Consider the following 13,787-nt stretch of genomic DNA (forward strand, 5'->3'; position numbering starts at 1 on the left):
ATTTGTTGTTGTTGGGGTTTTTTTTTGGGGGGGGGGGGGGGGGTCCATGTAAGATTAGTTTAAATTTTAAGGTTTTCATTCCAATGATTTGTTAATTTGCACCATTGCTTTCATTAAAACTACCCATACCAGAAACCGTTTTTGCCATTGAAATGAACCAAATGTAACTATATTTCAGATTTATTGGTATTTAAAACAACATACATTTTATTTGTGTGGAGAGGAAGACTTACTTCAAAATACTAATTAAAAAAACAAAAATGTAATCTCATTTTTATTTCATTGCTGCAGCTGCCAACTTTTATAGGAACACTTAAAAAAAAAAAACTTGTTGCTTCCGGTGTGGGATGCACATCATCAGCTGTGGTGTGGTGGCGCCAGTTATTGCGTAGGAGCCAGGTCGCTTACAGTCCGAGTCTCCGACAGAAGATGAACCCGAATCGTCTTCAAGTCAAAGCTTCCACAGATGGTCCTTCCAAATCAAATAATTCCACGAGGGATTCTTCTGAAAACGACACGGTCACAAGGATGACAGAGTAAGAGACAGTTTTTGTTTTGGCACTGTCAAGTTATGTGACGTTAATTGTGTTGCAATTGTACGATGGTAACATCCTTTCAGTGCTTATAAAGATATTTTAACGTGACCTTGTATTTCATATGAGTTTAAGTTCAGATACAGTTTTTTTGTTTGCTTCAGTTTCGATTTGAGAGAAACGGAATCGTCATGATGCATTCAGAGTCGTCGGAAACTCCCAAAAATTTTTGCATTTGCTTTTTTGAGCGACCACGAAACCATGGGTGTAAAGGATTTAAAATATTATCTTGTACGCAATCGCAAACAAATAAAATATGTATGGAAATAAAAGATGAATATGGAAGAGTAGTAGTGAAAACATGGATTTTACATTCAAACATATTCAGCACTTCCACAATTATTTTTCATAAATGTCTACAACGCCGTATCAGGGCCACGTATAAATATAATATTATATATATATATATATATATATATATATATATATATATATATATATATATATATATATATATATATATATATATATATATATACGGAAAAACTGCACTGTGCATTCATCAATGACTCTTTAAGACGTTAAGACGTCATAATCCAACATTTTGCCATCATTTATTCAACTTGGTTATATTTTTATTTAATATTTACTTGAATAAAGTTTTGCGTCTAGATTCAGGCTAAAATATAGATTGATTATAGAGAGGTGAATTTAGGTCTAAAGTTAGACGAGGCTCAGTGTGATTCCTTGTTGCCACTATGAGAAAGACTGAACTCTGACTCTGTTCATGCAACATCCACTAGTTCAGGTCAGTGGAGAGACTTTTGCTGGCTTAATTTAATACCATTTTTTGTTACTCCAAATATAAAGGGTCTGCAGGGTGCGTTAGCTGGAGGGGGTCTTTGTTGGAGGAAGTGTGGGGAACAGATGGCAGACCATTTCCATATATTTTGGGACTGTCCACAGATTCAGGCATATTGGGATGGGGTCAAATACACAATTAACAAAGTTTTGAAAAGAACAATTGACTTTTCCTTTGAAACAATATACTTGGGCAATATTGCAGCCAACCTTCCAAACCGGGACAAATATCTGCTAGAGATATTAATGGCAGCCACAAAAAAAAGGCAGTAACTAGGAGATGGTTGCAATCTGATCCTCCAACACACACCGATTACTAAGTATTATGAACACAATTGAAAGTATGGAGCAAATGACCTTTTCTTTAAACCAAAAAATGGAAAGAAAGAAAAGTGACTCTTGAACCATTACTGTATAAAACACCTGTAATTACAGTTTTTTGTTGTTTTGTTTTCTGTAATGTGAAATTTGTTATACTTGAAAAAGTTACACAAATAAAGTAAAAAAAATAAAATTGAAACTCACTGTATTGTAAAACTGAATGCATCAAGGCGAGATCACAAGCAAACAAAACACACTTGTGTCATTAAACCTTGAGATGTTGACTGATCTGAAGTCTCACGTGAGCTTTTCCTAATATTTCGGACCATCTCAGTTTAGGGGGAGTGACCAAGTTTGCGCCGATCATGTCTCGCCGGAACGAGATACTTAAAGGTAACCCCGTCTTTCTTGATGTCTTTCTTATTATTATTTCACTTCTTTTACTGTGTCAATTAAAAAAAACTGCTTTAGTTGCTCACAAGGAAGAAGAGGAGCTTGAGAAATTCAAGGAGGCTCACAGACTCACACATGTGCACACCACTCCAGAGAAACTAGGTAAAAAGTAGCACTCTTCCAGCATCCAAATCGGAATCATTATTATTGCTCACCTTCCGGGACCTTCACTGCCTCACTGTGTTCAACGTTTCAAGGTGGTGATGCAACATTGGCCGAAGTCAGGGAGAGACAGTTCAGGGATTTGCGTTACTGCAAGAAGGAGAAGAAGGTACACTTTTTTTTACATGTTTGGGATAAAGCCCTGGTGCAAATAGCATAAAAATGGCGAGTAATTAATGCCCTCACCCCAAACGTAGTCTGTCTGTTGTGTAAAGGAAGCTCCTCAATTCATTTAGGCGTTAATGTCCTTGGCACCAAGATGGCACCAATGTAATGCTTTGATTGCTTTGGCCTTTGTCTGTATATACTACAGTACAGTGAATTGGTGCATTTTCAGCAGCTAACAGAGAATAGGTCCCTAAAAACAAATCTGCGATTTCATTCAAGTTTCATTGGTGAACGCCAAACTGTGAAGAACTTAACGTTGCTTTAACATGACTTTTACCATTTTAAATAATTATCTTCCTTGTTTTATATGATGTTGTATATTGTTTATGTACCACCATACACTAGTATTATACTTTTTTTTTCTTCATATTTTTTCTCACTTCTGTGATTGGTTAAGAGTACTAATCACACAGCTCCATTGCCTAATAGCAAGGTTTATGATGTCCATTTTGGCTGGTTTCTAAATATGGTTCCCTGCCCTTGGTTCAGTCTGCATTCCACCTCTAAGCCCAAAATCAGCTGGGATAGGCTCCAGCTCACCCACAAACCTAATGAAGAGAAGCATTATAGAAAGTAGATTGATGTTCTTTTTTGGCTTCCATAATAATATGGTGTTCCCCCGCACATTAGTTGTTCGCTATTCACAAATTCACCAACTCACTGATTTTTCTTTTGGAACCGCTCCCCTTTTATATGATGGAAAAATGAGGCATAATTGCCTTTATATTAGCAGCCCGACATATAATATAATAAATACATGTAAATAAATGAAAAAGACAAATTTAATTAAAAAGAAAAACTTTTCTGATGTTACAAGTGGAGTCCAACCCGGAATTCATTCGCGACACACGATTAGGGAACAACAATTTTGGGTGTGATCTCTACTGTTCTTGGTCTCGGGTTCTGTAAAATAAATGTCCCCAAAAATGGGATTTATAGTCTGAAACATTCATGCATTCTCTGTACTACTTATCCTCAATTGAGTTATGGGTGTGCTTGAAGCCTATCCCAGCTGACTTTGGGCGAGAGGCGGGGGTACAACCTGGACTGGTTTCCAGCCAATCACAGTAAACATTAGGGGTGTGCCAAAAAATCGATTCTCATAAGAATCGCGATTCTCATTTAGTACGATTCAGAATCGATTTTAAATGTCCCAAAATTGATTTTATTTAAATTATTTTATACTGTCTTGCCTTTGTCTGTATGTGCCTTTATCTGGAGCGCTATTCATGTTGTACCCGGTTTGGCCACTGAGGGGCAGTGTGGTTCCACGCGGTCTAATACACTGTTAAGTTGTAGCCACATTAGAGAAAAGAAGGAAAAAGTCACAATCAGGTTATTCCAATAAAAGTTGTTTTTTTGCAGTGTGGAGCCATTCTTTTGAGTGATAAAAGTGCCACGAGTTGCGTGCTAATTAGCATTAGCGAGTCAGACTGGAGTAGATCGTTACAATTCCTTACACATCTATAGATTGAAGCAAAAATCACTGTCAATCAAATCATTTTGAAGCAAAAATCGTTCTTAATCGAAAATGTATTCTGAATCGAATCGCAGACCCAAAAACCGGAATCGAATCGTGAGACATTTAAAGATTCCCACCCCTAGTAAACATACACTGTGTGCATAATTGCAAGGCGAGTGAGTCGTTTGACAATATCATCATTCGTATGCATCTTTTCCAACTCCAAGCTGTTATAAACTTGACTGCTTATTGGATTTAAAGTGCTGTTGTATTCTAGAAAAGCAACCTGCCCAGAGTGCCGAGAAGTACAAGGTGTACAAGAAGACAGTGCTCAGAAAACATGGCCAAGGGAAGGATATCGATGATTCTTTCATCTTCAAGGCATTTAATGGCTAGCCTTGCAGTGGAGTGCTTTGAAGAATGTGATGGAGCATTGTCCTGCATGAAAATCTTGATATTTTTCAAAGATGCAGACTTCTTCCTGTACCATTGCATTGAAGAAATTGTCTTCTAAAAGCTGGCAGTATTTTTACTCCACCTCAACCTTTTGGCGTCACGTGCTCAAGCATCTGGTCCATCAAAAGTCACTCTTATCTCATCAGTCCATTAAACCTTTGAAAAATCTGTCTTCAGATATTTCCTGGCCCAGTCTTGACATTTCAACTTACGAGATGAACCCTTGTTCAGAGGTTGTCGGCTTCCTTGGCCACGTCTCTGAATACTGAACACCATCAATAATTCTCTGCATTCTGGGCAGGTTACACTTCTGAAACGTGAGTCACTGAGGGTAAAAATAATATATATATATATTTACTTAGGAAAAAAGCTAGTAAGGTTTTTTTTCACTCATAAATTCCAAGTAAATTTTATACATTTTTTTAAATGCTAGGATTGAGCCCACAACCTTTAGGTTGGGAGACAGCCACTCTACTACCTGAGCCATGCCACTCCTGCTGTTGTTAGTATATTGATGGTGTCAGGTAGAATCGTTGTACCTCCAAGAGCCCAGTTTTTGGTCTCCCTCCAATGTCATACAGTGGCAAACAGCAAGAGCGGCATGGCTCAGGTGGTTGAGTGGCTGTCTCCCAAGTTGAAGGTCATGAGTTTGTTCCTCAGCACTTGACTAACTTAAAAAAATATATATATATATTATAAACTGGTAAAATGTACTAAAAACTCTCCTTGTAACATTTAATTGGAATTTCTAACTGAAAAAAACTTTAAAAAGTTTATTTCAAGTAAATATGAGTATTATTGCTTCAGTTCCCATTCAGTGACGTTGTGATTGTGAGTGTGAATGGTCGTCTGTCTCCATATGCGCGCTGTGATTAACAGACGACTTATCCTGGGCGTAGTCTGCCTTTTGCCCAAAGTCAGCCGAGGCTCCAGCTTCCCGTGACACTGAAGAATATATGTGGTTTCAAAAATGGATGGATGGATGACATTTTTCTGTTTCTTAAGTCAAAACAGGACGAGTTGGCCAATAGGAAGAAACAAGAAAAGGAAGATGAATTTCAGTGGAAGAAAGACCAACAAAGAAAAAAGGTAAAACAAAACAAAGAGCGAGTTTTTTTTAAATATATATAAAACTGGTGAGAATAAAGAAATCATGTTAACAAAGAATATATATTTGTTCCTTCTTTTTTGGGACTTCCTCACCTTACCGTGTGCTTTTCTGTGATTCCATTTCTGTCACATCAGCACTTTGTGACAACATCCAGAGTTAACATGATAAGCCCCAAGTATGAACCCTTTTATCCACAAGTTCAAATTCATCACATCTCAACAACTTGTGTTGAAGGAGCAGTAACATTTTCAGACACTAGATGACAGTAGAGGCAAGCATCAGTAAATGATGAAGGAACGCTGCCATGTTGAATGCAATTAAGTAACAGTTAAAGTATGAAAATCCCTTTACACAAATTCTACATTTTGTTGTTTGCCTTAAAAAAATCTATTATGCATACATATTGATCAAAATTCAACACAAACAACCAGATTATGATGAAGTGAAAAAGCTAAAAAAAAAAATTTTGCCAATGTATTACGAATCAAACACTTTAATATCACGTGCATAAATACATATCAGTCTTATTTGAATATCATGGAAAGATTAATTTATTTCAGTAGTTTGGTTCAATCAGTGAAGCTTTGATACAGTATTACTGTACTGTAATGTACATTTACACCCCAAACATTTTTCTTCACCTTTATTAACTCATTCACTGCCATTGACGGCTATAGACGTCAAAAATTAATTTGAACTATTTCTATAAGTAACATTTTTTTCCCATTTTGTAAACAAGAGTATGAAAACCTAGAATTGTTTTTATTGTATATTGAGAACATATATAAAATTGTGAGTTAACTAGTCATGTGATAAATTTTAATCGCCTGATACAACCTTATTTTTAATAATCTTTTTTTTTTTTTTTTTATCTTTTTAAAAAATGAAGAAAAGATAAAAAATTAGGGGCGTCAGGTGATTTTTTAACTAATTAATTGCATGACTTTACTAGTTAACTTTGGATTTAAAAAAAGATTATAAAAAATTAGGGGCGTCAGGTGATAATTTTTTTAATTGTAATTAATCGCATGACTTTACTAGTTAACTCACAATTAATAACACATTTTATATCTGTTTTAAATGTTCAATACAAAATTCTAGGTTTTCATACTTTTGTTAACAAAAGTGGGGATTTTTTTTTTAAACTAATAGAAATAGTTAAAATATTTTTTTTTATGTCTATAGGCGTCAATGGCAGTGGATGAGTTAAGTATTAAGTGCAACAAAAAAAAAAGTCTGGCTTGTTTTTAAGACTTGAAACTTCCATCGAAAATGAATGGACTTAAAACATTTCCCTGAGGAACGTTGCTCCAAATTGTCTAACTGATACTTGGTATGGTTGTTGGGAAATAACTTACTCAACGTATGTTACACTGACAAAAGTATTGGGACACCTTAATGTTCCATCTGTAGCAATTGACATAGGAAGTGAACTCATAGCCATTCTTTTGGATAGACTTTCTTTGGGAATGTTTGCAAAGTTATTCAGAAAAAAATGTGTGTGCGTCTCTGTGATGCTTTGCAGGCTGAGTGTCTGGAGGAACGGAATCAGGCAGAGGAGCAGAAAAGACAAGAAGAAATCCAGCAAGATCACACCCAGTGAGTCTGTCCTGTCTGTAATTTAAAAAAACAGCTTAAAACTTATCCTTTTCATGAAACATTAACTTCATAGTAGCAACAACATACTGTCGTTCGATGTTAACACTGCAGACAAGTGCAACAAACAGAAGCAGTTTGAACAGTGTATTATTAAGCCAAACCATGCATATGCGGGGGGGTTCACTGAATATCATAAGATGATTATGCTGTACGTTATGTTATTTTCGCAATATGATAAAAGTAAGCTAAGGGAAACAGCAACTTTGATGTGGCCTGCCATGAAAATGATTTGAACACTTCTGCATGAAATACACTGTAATGGCTAAGTGTCCCAATGCAAACAAAATTTGAGGTGGCGTTCTTCAAGGAAATGTTTTAGGTCCATTTGGTTTCCAGCCTTAACTACAAAATAGAAACATACTGTATATTTTGGGGGCTTATTAATACCCCCATCCTACTCCAGAATATGTCATTTTGGCAGGGCTGGACTGGCACAAAGAAATCGTCCCTGGCATTTTGACTTAAGCCGCCAGCCCGGGCCGACTCCTGACCACCCCTGCCACTGTTATTGACTGATGTTGGATCAGTTTCCTGTCTATATTCAAAATGGATTAATGAACTAGTCCCTCTAAATTGTGGGCCAGTCTTTTGTGGTAAAATGGAGGAAAAATAATAATTAAAATGCACTGCAGGGCCGGCCCACCGGGCATCTACCTTGAATGCCAGATGGCCAGTCAAGCCAGTGACAGCCGGTAACGTACTAAAGCTTCCCAGTCAATCACAAGAAAACCTGAAGACATATCTCCGTCTTCATTACTTTATGCCACACAGACATAACTTTAGCAGCCCATTTGTTCGAGTGCGTTGACTGCTGCTGTAGTTGGCGGGACGCCACGAGCAGGAAACACATGTGAGTGCCGCATAGACGGGGTGACTGATGGCATGCTAAAAGTTGCAAACTCAGCAACGCACCTTGTAAATCTGTCTGAGACTCAGGGGAGGCCATATGACACAAGAGGAATTAGACGACTGCGAGAACGAGGAAGTGCACGGTTTTGTGGCGGGTACAGGAAGACAGCAGGCTCACTTGCTGCTTCCCATGCTCTATTTAACTTCGTCCACCACCTTTGTCAAGACACATTCACACACACATTAATAAACATTTGGCCTTCCTAATGTGGTCGGACCCTTGAATCTTTTCTTTCGGAGATGACTGTATGTGTGTGGGTGTGCACGCAGCTCACACGGGGATGTTTTTATGACAGCTCAACACTAACAACTTGATAATGACCTTGTAAAAACACATACACGCACATGTTTCGCAAGACTCCTCTTCAGTGAGAAACTTCACAAATGTGTTTTGTTAACGTCATATTACCAAACACAGAAAACAGGTGAGCCGGGATGGTCATTACCTGAGCCCTTATGCACTGTGATGCCATTTTCAGTCGACAGCAAGTGGCACGCACCATAAGGCAAAATGGCGGCCTGAGATGGATTTTTCTGCTTAACCTTATGATGACAAATGTATCCTATTAAATACAAGACATTAAAACCCTGACGTGTATGATCTGGCACATGCATTGTACGGATAATCCAGTAGAGAGCAGTATCGTTCAGCTGATGGCTTTTCCAGCGACTTTGCAAGATCGCCCCAATTGAAACCTGAAAACGTATTAATAGTGGGAAATGTTCTTTCTGATTTTTGGAATACTAATATGTTTGATATGTCTGTTTATTATTATATTGTTGACATTTATACAAGTACAAATTTAAAGCATTGTAACCGGATGTATCAAATATGGCACAAATCAGAAGTCATATGTGAAGGTTCATAAAAAATAAATAATAATAATGTTTTTTGTTTGTTCAAAAGGACCAATAAATTCTCTATTTACAAAGAATCAGAATTTTCTCATATATTTCATGGTTCGGGCTCTGTAGGGTTAATTAATATTCCTCAAATGCAATATTAATCAGCATATTGTGTTTAGATTACTGGGGCCACCTCTAACATATTGTAAAGACAAATGTTGACCTGACTTCTGCTTTAAGTCAGGTAAGTGATATGGAAAATAGTAGATGTACTGTGTTCCTACATATTGTCTGATTAACCTTTATGTGGATTATTTGTATTTATTTATTTTTGCCTATGCTCTTTTATTCGCTGAAAACTCACCTATTTACATAGTGCCAAGGAACTATGTATTTACTGCTATCTTCATCAAATCTGCACAGTCCAATTAAGTGTTGTTGTTTTTTTTTTTCATTTTCTTCACAGAGTGAACTCGGCCTTCCTGGAGAAGCTTGACCATGGCAGGAAAGGAAGTGAAGAAAAACCAATGAGAGAGGCTGGTGTCAGCCATTCGCCTTTCAGCGCCTGTGGACAAGAAACACCTGGACCCCATCCAGAGGAGAGCTGCTCTGGCCAGGCAGAGAAGACCGGTGAGCTAAACATCAGCCTAACCAAACAAGGCCTTGAGTGTGTCTGCCTATTGTGTGTTACATCACAGATCCCAAGTGATGCTGAAAGTTTTAAGTGAAGTTTTGAGTGATATCTATGTATATATATATATATATATGTGAGAGAAGTAAGCACACGCGGCCATTTTTTTTTCTCCAAGTATGTGTACAACAAGAACTATACAAGGGTCTGGTCGTCATGTAGCTATGCTAAAACACGCCTGCTAAGTGCCAAGCCAGAATTTTTCAATGTTGCTGTTCAGGACACAGAATAGTGAGACATCAACCTGTCAATATGCCACCTTTGGAACAGCCGTAACAGTCAAAATCAAGCAAAACTTTGATTTCATTATCATGTCATGAAAGTTTGACCATTTTACAAAAAGTGTGACAACAGAACAGAAAATTACACTTTTTGCTGAAGCTGGGATTTTTGTCACTATTTAGTATAAACAATACTGAGTGAAAAGTGATTGTTTTCTTATTTCCAGAGCAGGACCAGGACGAGTACCTAGAGCGGTATCGGTACCAGAACATGGAATGGGCCTTGATGAAACTGATGGCAAACTTTCCAGACCTCAGCAGAGTCTTCCTGGAGGACATTCTTGACCAGTGTGATGGCAACTTTCAGCAAGCTCACACTTTACTCAAGCACACAATGACTTGAAGTGGAAATACTCTCTAAGGCAGTGCTGCTGGTCAGAATTTGTGAGCTAAATGTTATACAGTGTTACGTTGACTTACAGTAATCATTTTTGCATTGTTTTGCAAATCAGTTACACACTTACAAAAACTTGGGGTATTTTTTGGTGGCTGGAAATGATTGATGCAATTCATTTAATTAGGGCGTATCCGATTAATTGTATATTTGGAACGGGCCATATCAAATGCTCACACGGGCCAACTATTGGCCATCCATGATCTTTGTGTATTTGGTGTCTTGTCTGCATGAATGAGTCACGTTTTTGTTTGTTTTTTAACACAGATTTGGATTTTCGCAAAGGGTCAGCGGCATGACTCATCATCTTCGCCTCATATTTGCGGCCCTTAATTGAATCAGCATGTTTCAGATGGAAGTAGGACAGTTCCACCCAAATACGTAGATGATGTCCCCCTTTTTTGTTTTGATGCCAGTAATATTATAAAGAAACCACTGGGAGTTGGACTTCTGAACACACTTTAATGACTTGTGCACAATCAAAATATTTACTAGATGTTGACAACTTCCTCATGTTGGGCCAACGGGTGCTTTTTGATGGAAACTGTTTTTTATCGTTTTGTCTTTTATTGTTTTTTCTCTTCCAAATCGCAAAGCTTTTTTTAATAAATGGGGAAGATGCTTTAAAGGAAATGTGAAGCTTTGTTTCAACTTCTTTCAAACTAAAACCGAGAAATTAAAACACCTCCTTGGGTATCACATTTACGTGAAAGCATATACTGTGGCGTAAATTTTACTTGAAAAAAATGGAAGGGGATATGTTATGGAAAATGATTAGAAAAAGTTGTGTCTCTGGACTATAGCCACTAATCAAGTTTGAAATCTTTTATCTGCTTATTATTGAAAATGTGTCCGTGAGTGGGCAGTTCTGCACTTCCACCCTGATTTTATGTTACAGTTGGACAAATTTACATAATAAATCACCCCGCATCGAGTTTCTCCATCTTTGACTTAACCAGCTAGGCTGTCTGAGAATCCAGTGCCACTTTCAAGTGATCCAAGATGCCATACACACTCCTTGTAGTGTCTGGACTGCTGTCATTGACTTTACAGGCACACTCTGTTTTTCCACACTCATGTAAAACATCCCGCAAGTGGAAGCAAGCATCCAACTGAGACACGTACATTTGCCGGCAAGATCCTGCCCACCGTGAGGCATAAACTTGCCGGTGAGATGACAAGAGCAGCCCGCGAAGCCTCTCGTCACCTATCACTGCCGCCTGTGGAAGGTACCTTCTTGGCTCCACCATGCACTTTGAGTCACTTTTCTGACTGATCAGAAAGACTAAATATGTCCCTTTTTTTTAACTCTTAACAATCAGGAAGGCCACAGGAGGTTTTTTCTGCCTCCCCTGCCTGCTAACCAGACCACACATCCCTGGTAGCCAAGCTCCATGGATACAGCAGCAGGAGGAAAATTGATGATAAATTGGAAAGGCATATAATACAAATTGTAGCAAAAGAGCCCCCCAAAAATCTCCAAAGAAATTAAAGGTGAACTCCAAGGTCAAGATGCATCCGTCTCAGATCGCACAATCCGTTTTTTAGCCAAAATGGACGTCATGGGAAACAACCAAGTAGGACATCATTGTTGAAAATGAATGATTAAATCATTCACTGCCATTGACAGATATAAACGTCCCAAAATCATTTTAACTATTTCTATTAGTTTAACTTTTTTTTTAACACTTTTGTTAACAAGAGTATGAAAACCTAAGATTTTTTTATTGTACATTTAGAACCGATATAAAATTTGTGATTAATCGTGAGTTAACTAGTGAAGTCATGCAATTAATTACAATTAAAAATGTAATCGCCTCTTGCCTCTAATTTTTTATATATATTTTTTTTGTATGTGAATTTATGGCAGTGAATGAGTTAAAAATGGCCAAACTGCATGATGGCAGACGACCATTCCAGTGTTGTACAGAACAGGAAATGCTACTATAGTTGTGGTTGATGGTGTGCCTTTTGGAATCTTGAAACAGTCTATGTTGCAAACATTATAAACTGAGGACTCCTTGAATGTGTTTCACAGTAAGAAAATGCTGTGCATACAATTTCTTGATAAGTGCAAAACCAAAAACACTAACAAAGTTCATCATGTGTTGTTGCACTGCCCGCTGACAGATGTTATTGATTCCAGCAATACCAAAAAGCACCACTGGTGAGAACAGTTAACTTTTCTTTTTCTTTTTTTATTTGCATGACCATATTAGGAATGTTAAAATGCCATGTGCAGTTAATAAGGGTGTTATGATGGTAAATGTTTAAGTGAACTTAATAGAAAGAGCATATTGGTGCTTATAAAGCCAACAATGTTTATGATCTTTGTTGATGAGATCCTGTTGTGCTCCTCGTCTGCAGTTTTTAAACAAACTAATATGTTGATGGGGTTTAAAAAAAACAAAAATGTGTTTTTGTTGGCATGTGTTTTTGTGCCGCGCGACATGACCTTATTCTGACGGTGGCGACCCACCCTCTGGGAATCCCCTGACTCAAACAGTGCACAAAATAAACCACCACACATTCATTGATGTTTGTTTGTGTGTCGTTCGTGTCGAAAATCGGCCCTCAAAGACTACCGCACTTCAGTGGTCCTGCCCTGTTTTACTACAACAAAGCTTTGTGCTTCCTGGCTTGTTCCTGTACTTTACCTGCCTCTTGTTCTCCGCCTATTCCCGTTGAACTGAACCAGCCTCTCCCTCCCTTTTCTCCTCTCTCAGTATGGGACACATTCCAATACCTTGTGTATGTCTGGGATTAGAAACATGTGCTCTCAAAGCCAAAAAAGGTCATCTTGTCTGATATTTAGTGCCTTTACCAAAAGCCATCCGCTAATGCATGTTTTGACAAGTGGTGTCATTGTCATTGTGACACAAGACTACTAACCACACTTGATGAAACTAGTTTAAAAATAAAAGCCAAAGCTATATGAAGGGAAAGTCATTTTTGGTGCTACCGGCTACCAAGCAATGTTTTAAAAATGGCAGAAAGCAACAAAGAAAGTTGTGATTTGTTTGCTTTATTTTAAATAGGCATAGCCTGTGTCATTTGATACTTGAGTTCACTGACTGCCTTCTGCCTGAACACAACAGTTAAGCTTAGTTAAGTGCTTAATGGCATTTGGTTGGATGTGTGTGTGCACTGTACTGGCGCAGAGGTAGCGCGAGTTCAGAAAAAGGAGTGCAGGGGGAGACGCAAAATCGAGAAGCGACACCAGGACGTGAGGAAGAGACAGGTAGGACATTACTTAAGTGAGTCGTCGAGGCCAGACGACTTCTTTATTAGGGTAGTGAGTGATATAAAAAATATATATTTTGTTGATGCGGAAAATCCAGAACCAATTGATTGCAGGTATGTTTATCGTCTGCTTTCTCAGCGTTAGCCTTGCTAGCTGCCTGCTACAACATGCGAGGCTTTGCTAGCTACTATACATCATGGTGTAAATGCACCAAAAAATACCTCGCCACTTTAACA

At 37.9% G+C, this 13,787-nt stretch overlaps 1 protein-coding gene across 2 annotated transcripts; it reads left to right on the top strand.

Annotated features, from left to right (window-relative positions):
* The first annotated feature begins 71 nt into the window (after positions 1-71).
* On the top strand, positions 72-10,940 carry epsti1 (epithelial stromal interaction 1). 2 transcript variants are annotated; one of them, XM_086091599.1, is made up of 8 exons: positions 72-536; positions 2,050-2,108; positions 2,187-2,270; positions 2,366-2,439; positions 5,422-5,505; positions 7,053-7,126; positions 9,408-9,571; positions 10,086-10,940. In XM_086091599.1, exons 1-8 carry the CDS (start codon positions 430-432, stop codon positions 10,196-10,198), a joined length of 759 nt encoding a protein of 252 aa, XP_085947725.1. In that variant the 5' UTR covers positions 72-429; the 3' UTR covers positions 10,199-10,940. The 2 variants fall into 2 exon arrangements, with proteins under 2 accessions (XP_085947725.1, XP_085947724.1); XM_086091598.1 differs by having other exon boundaries at positions 76-536; positions 10,081-10,940.
* The last annotated feature ends 2,847 nt before the right edge of the window (positions 10,941-13,787 follow it).

This window comes from Leptonotus elevatus, chromosome 12, assembly GCF_054856555.1.
Source record: "Leptonotus elevatus isolate MCC_2025b chromosome 12, RoL_Lele_1.0, whole genome shotgun sequence".
Classification (NCBI taxonomy): domain Eukaryota; kingdom Metazoa; phylum Chordata; class Actinopteri; order Syngnathiformes; family Syngnathidae; genus Leptonotus; species Leptonotus elevatus.

Excerpts from the sequence above, each read along its gene's own strand:
- epsti1 (XM_086091598.1), top strand. The coding sequence starts at position 430 with ATGAACCCGAATCGTCTTCAAGTCAAAGCTTCCACAGATGGTCCTTCC. Across the intron at positions 537-2,049 it reads ACGGTCACAAGGATGACAGA|TTTAGGGGGAGTGACCAAGT; the intron begins GTAAGAGACAGT and ends GGACCATCTCAG. Across the intron at positions 2,271-2,365 it reads CACCACTCCAGAGAAACTAG|GTGGTGATGCAACATTGGCC; the intron begins GTAAAAAGTAGC and ends CAACGTTTCAAG.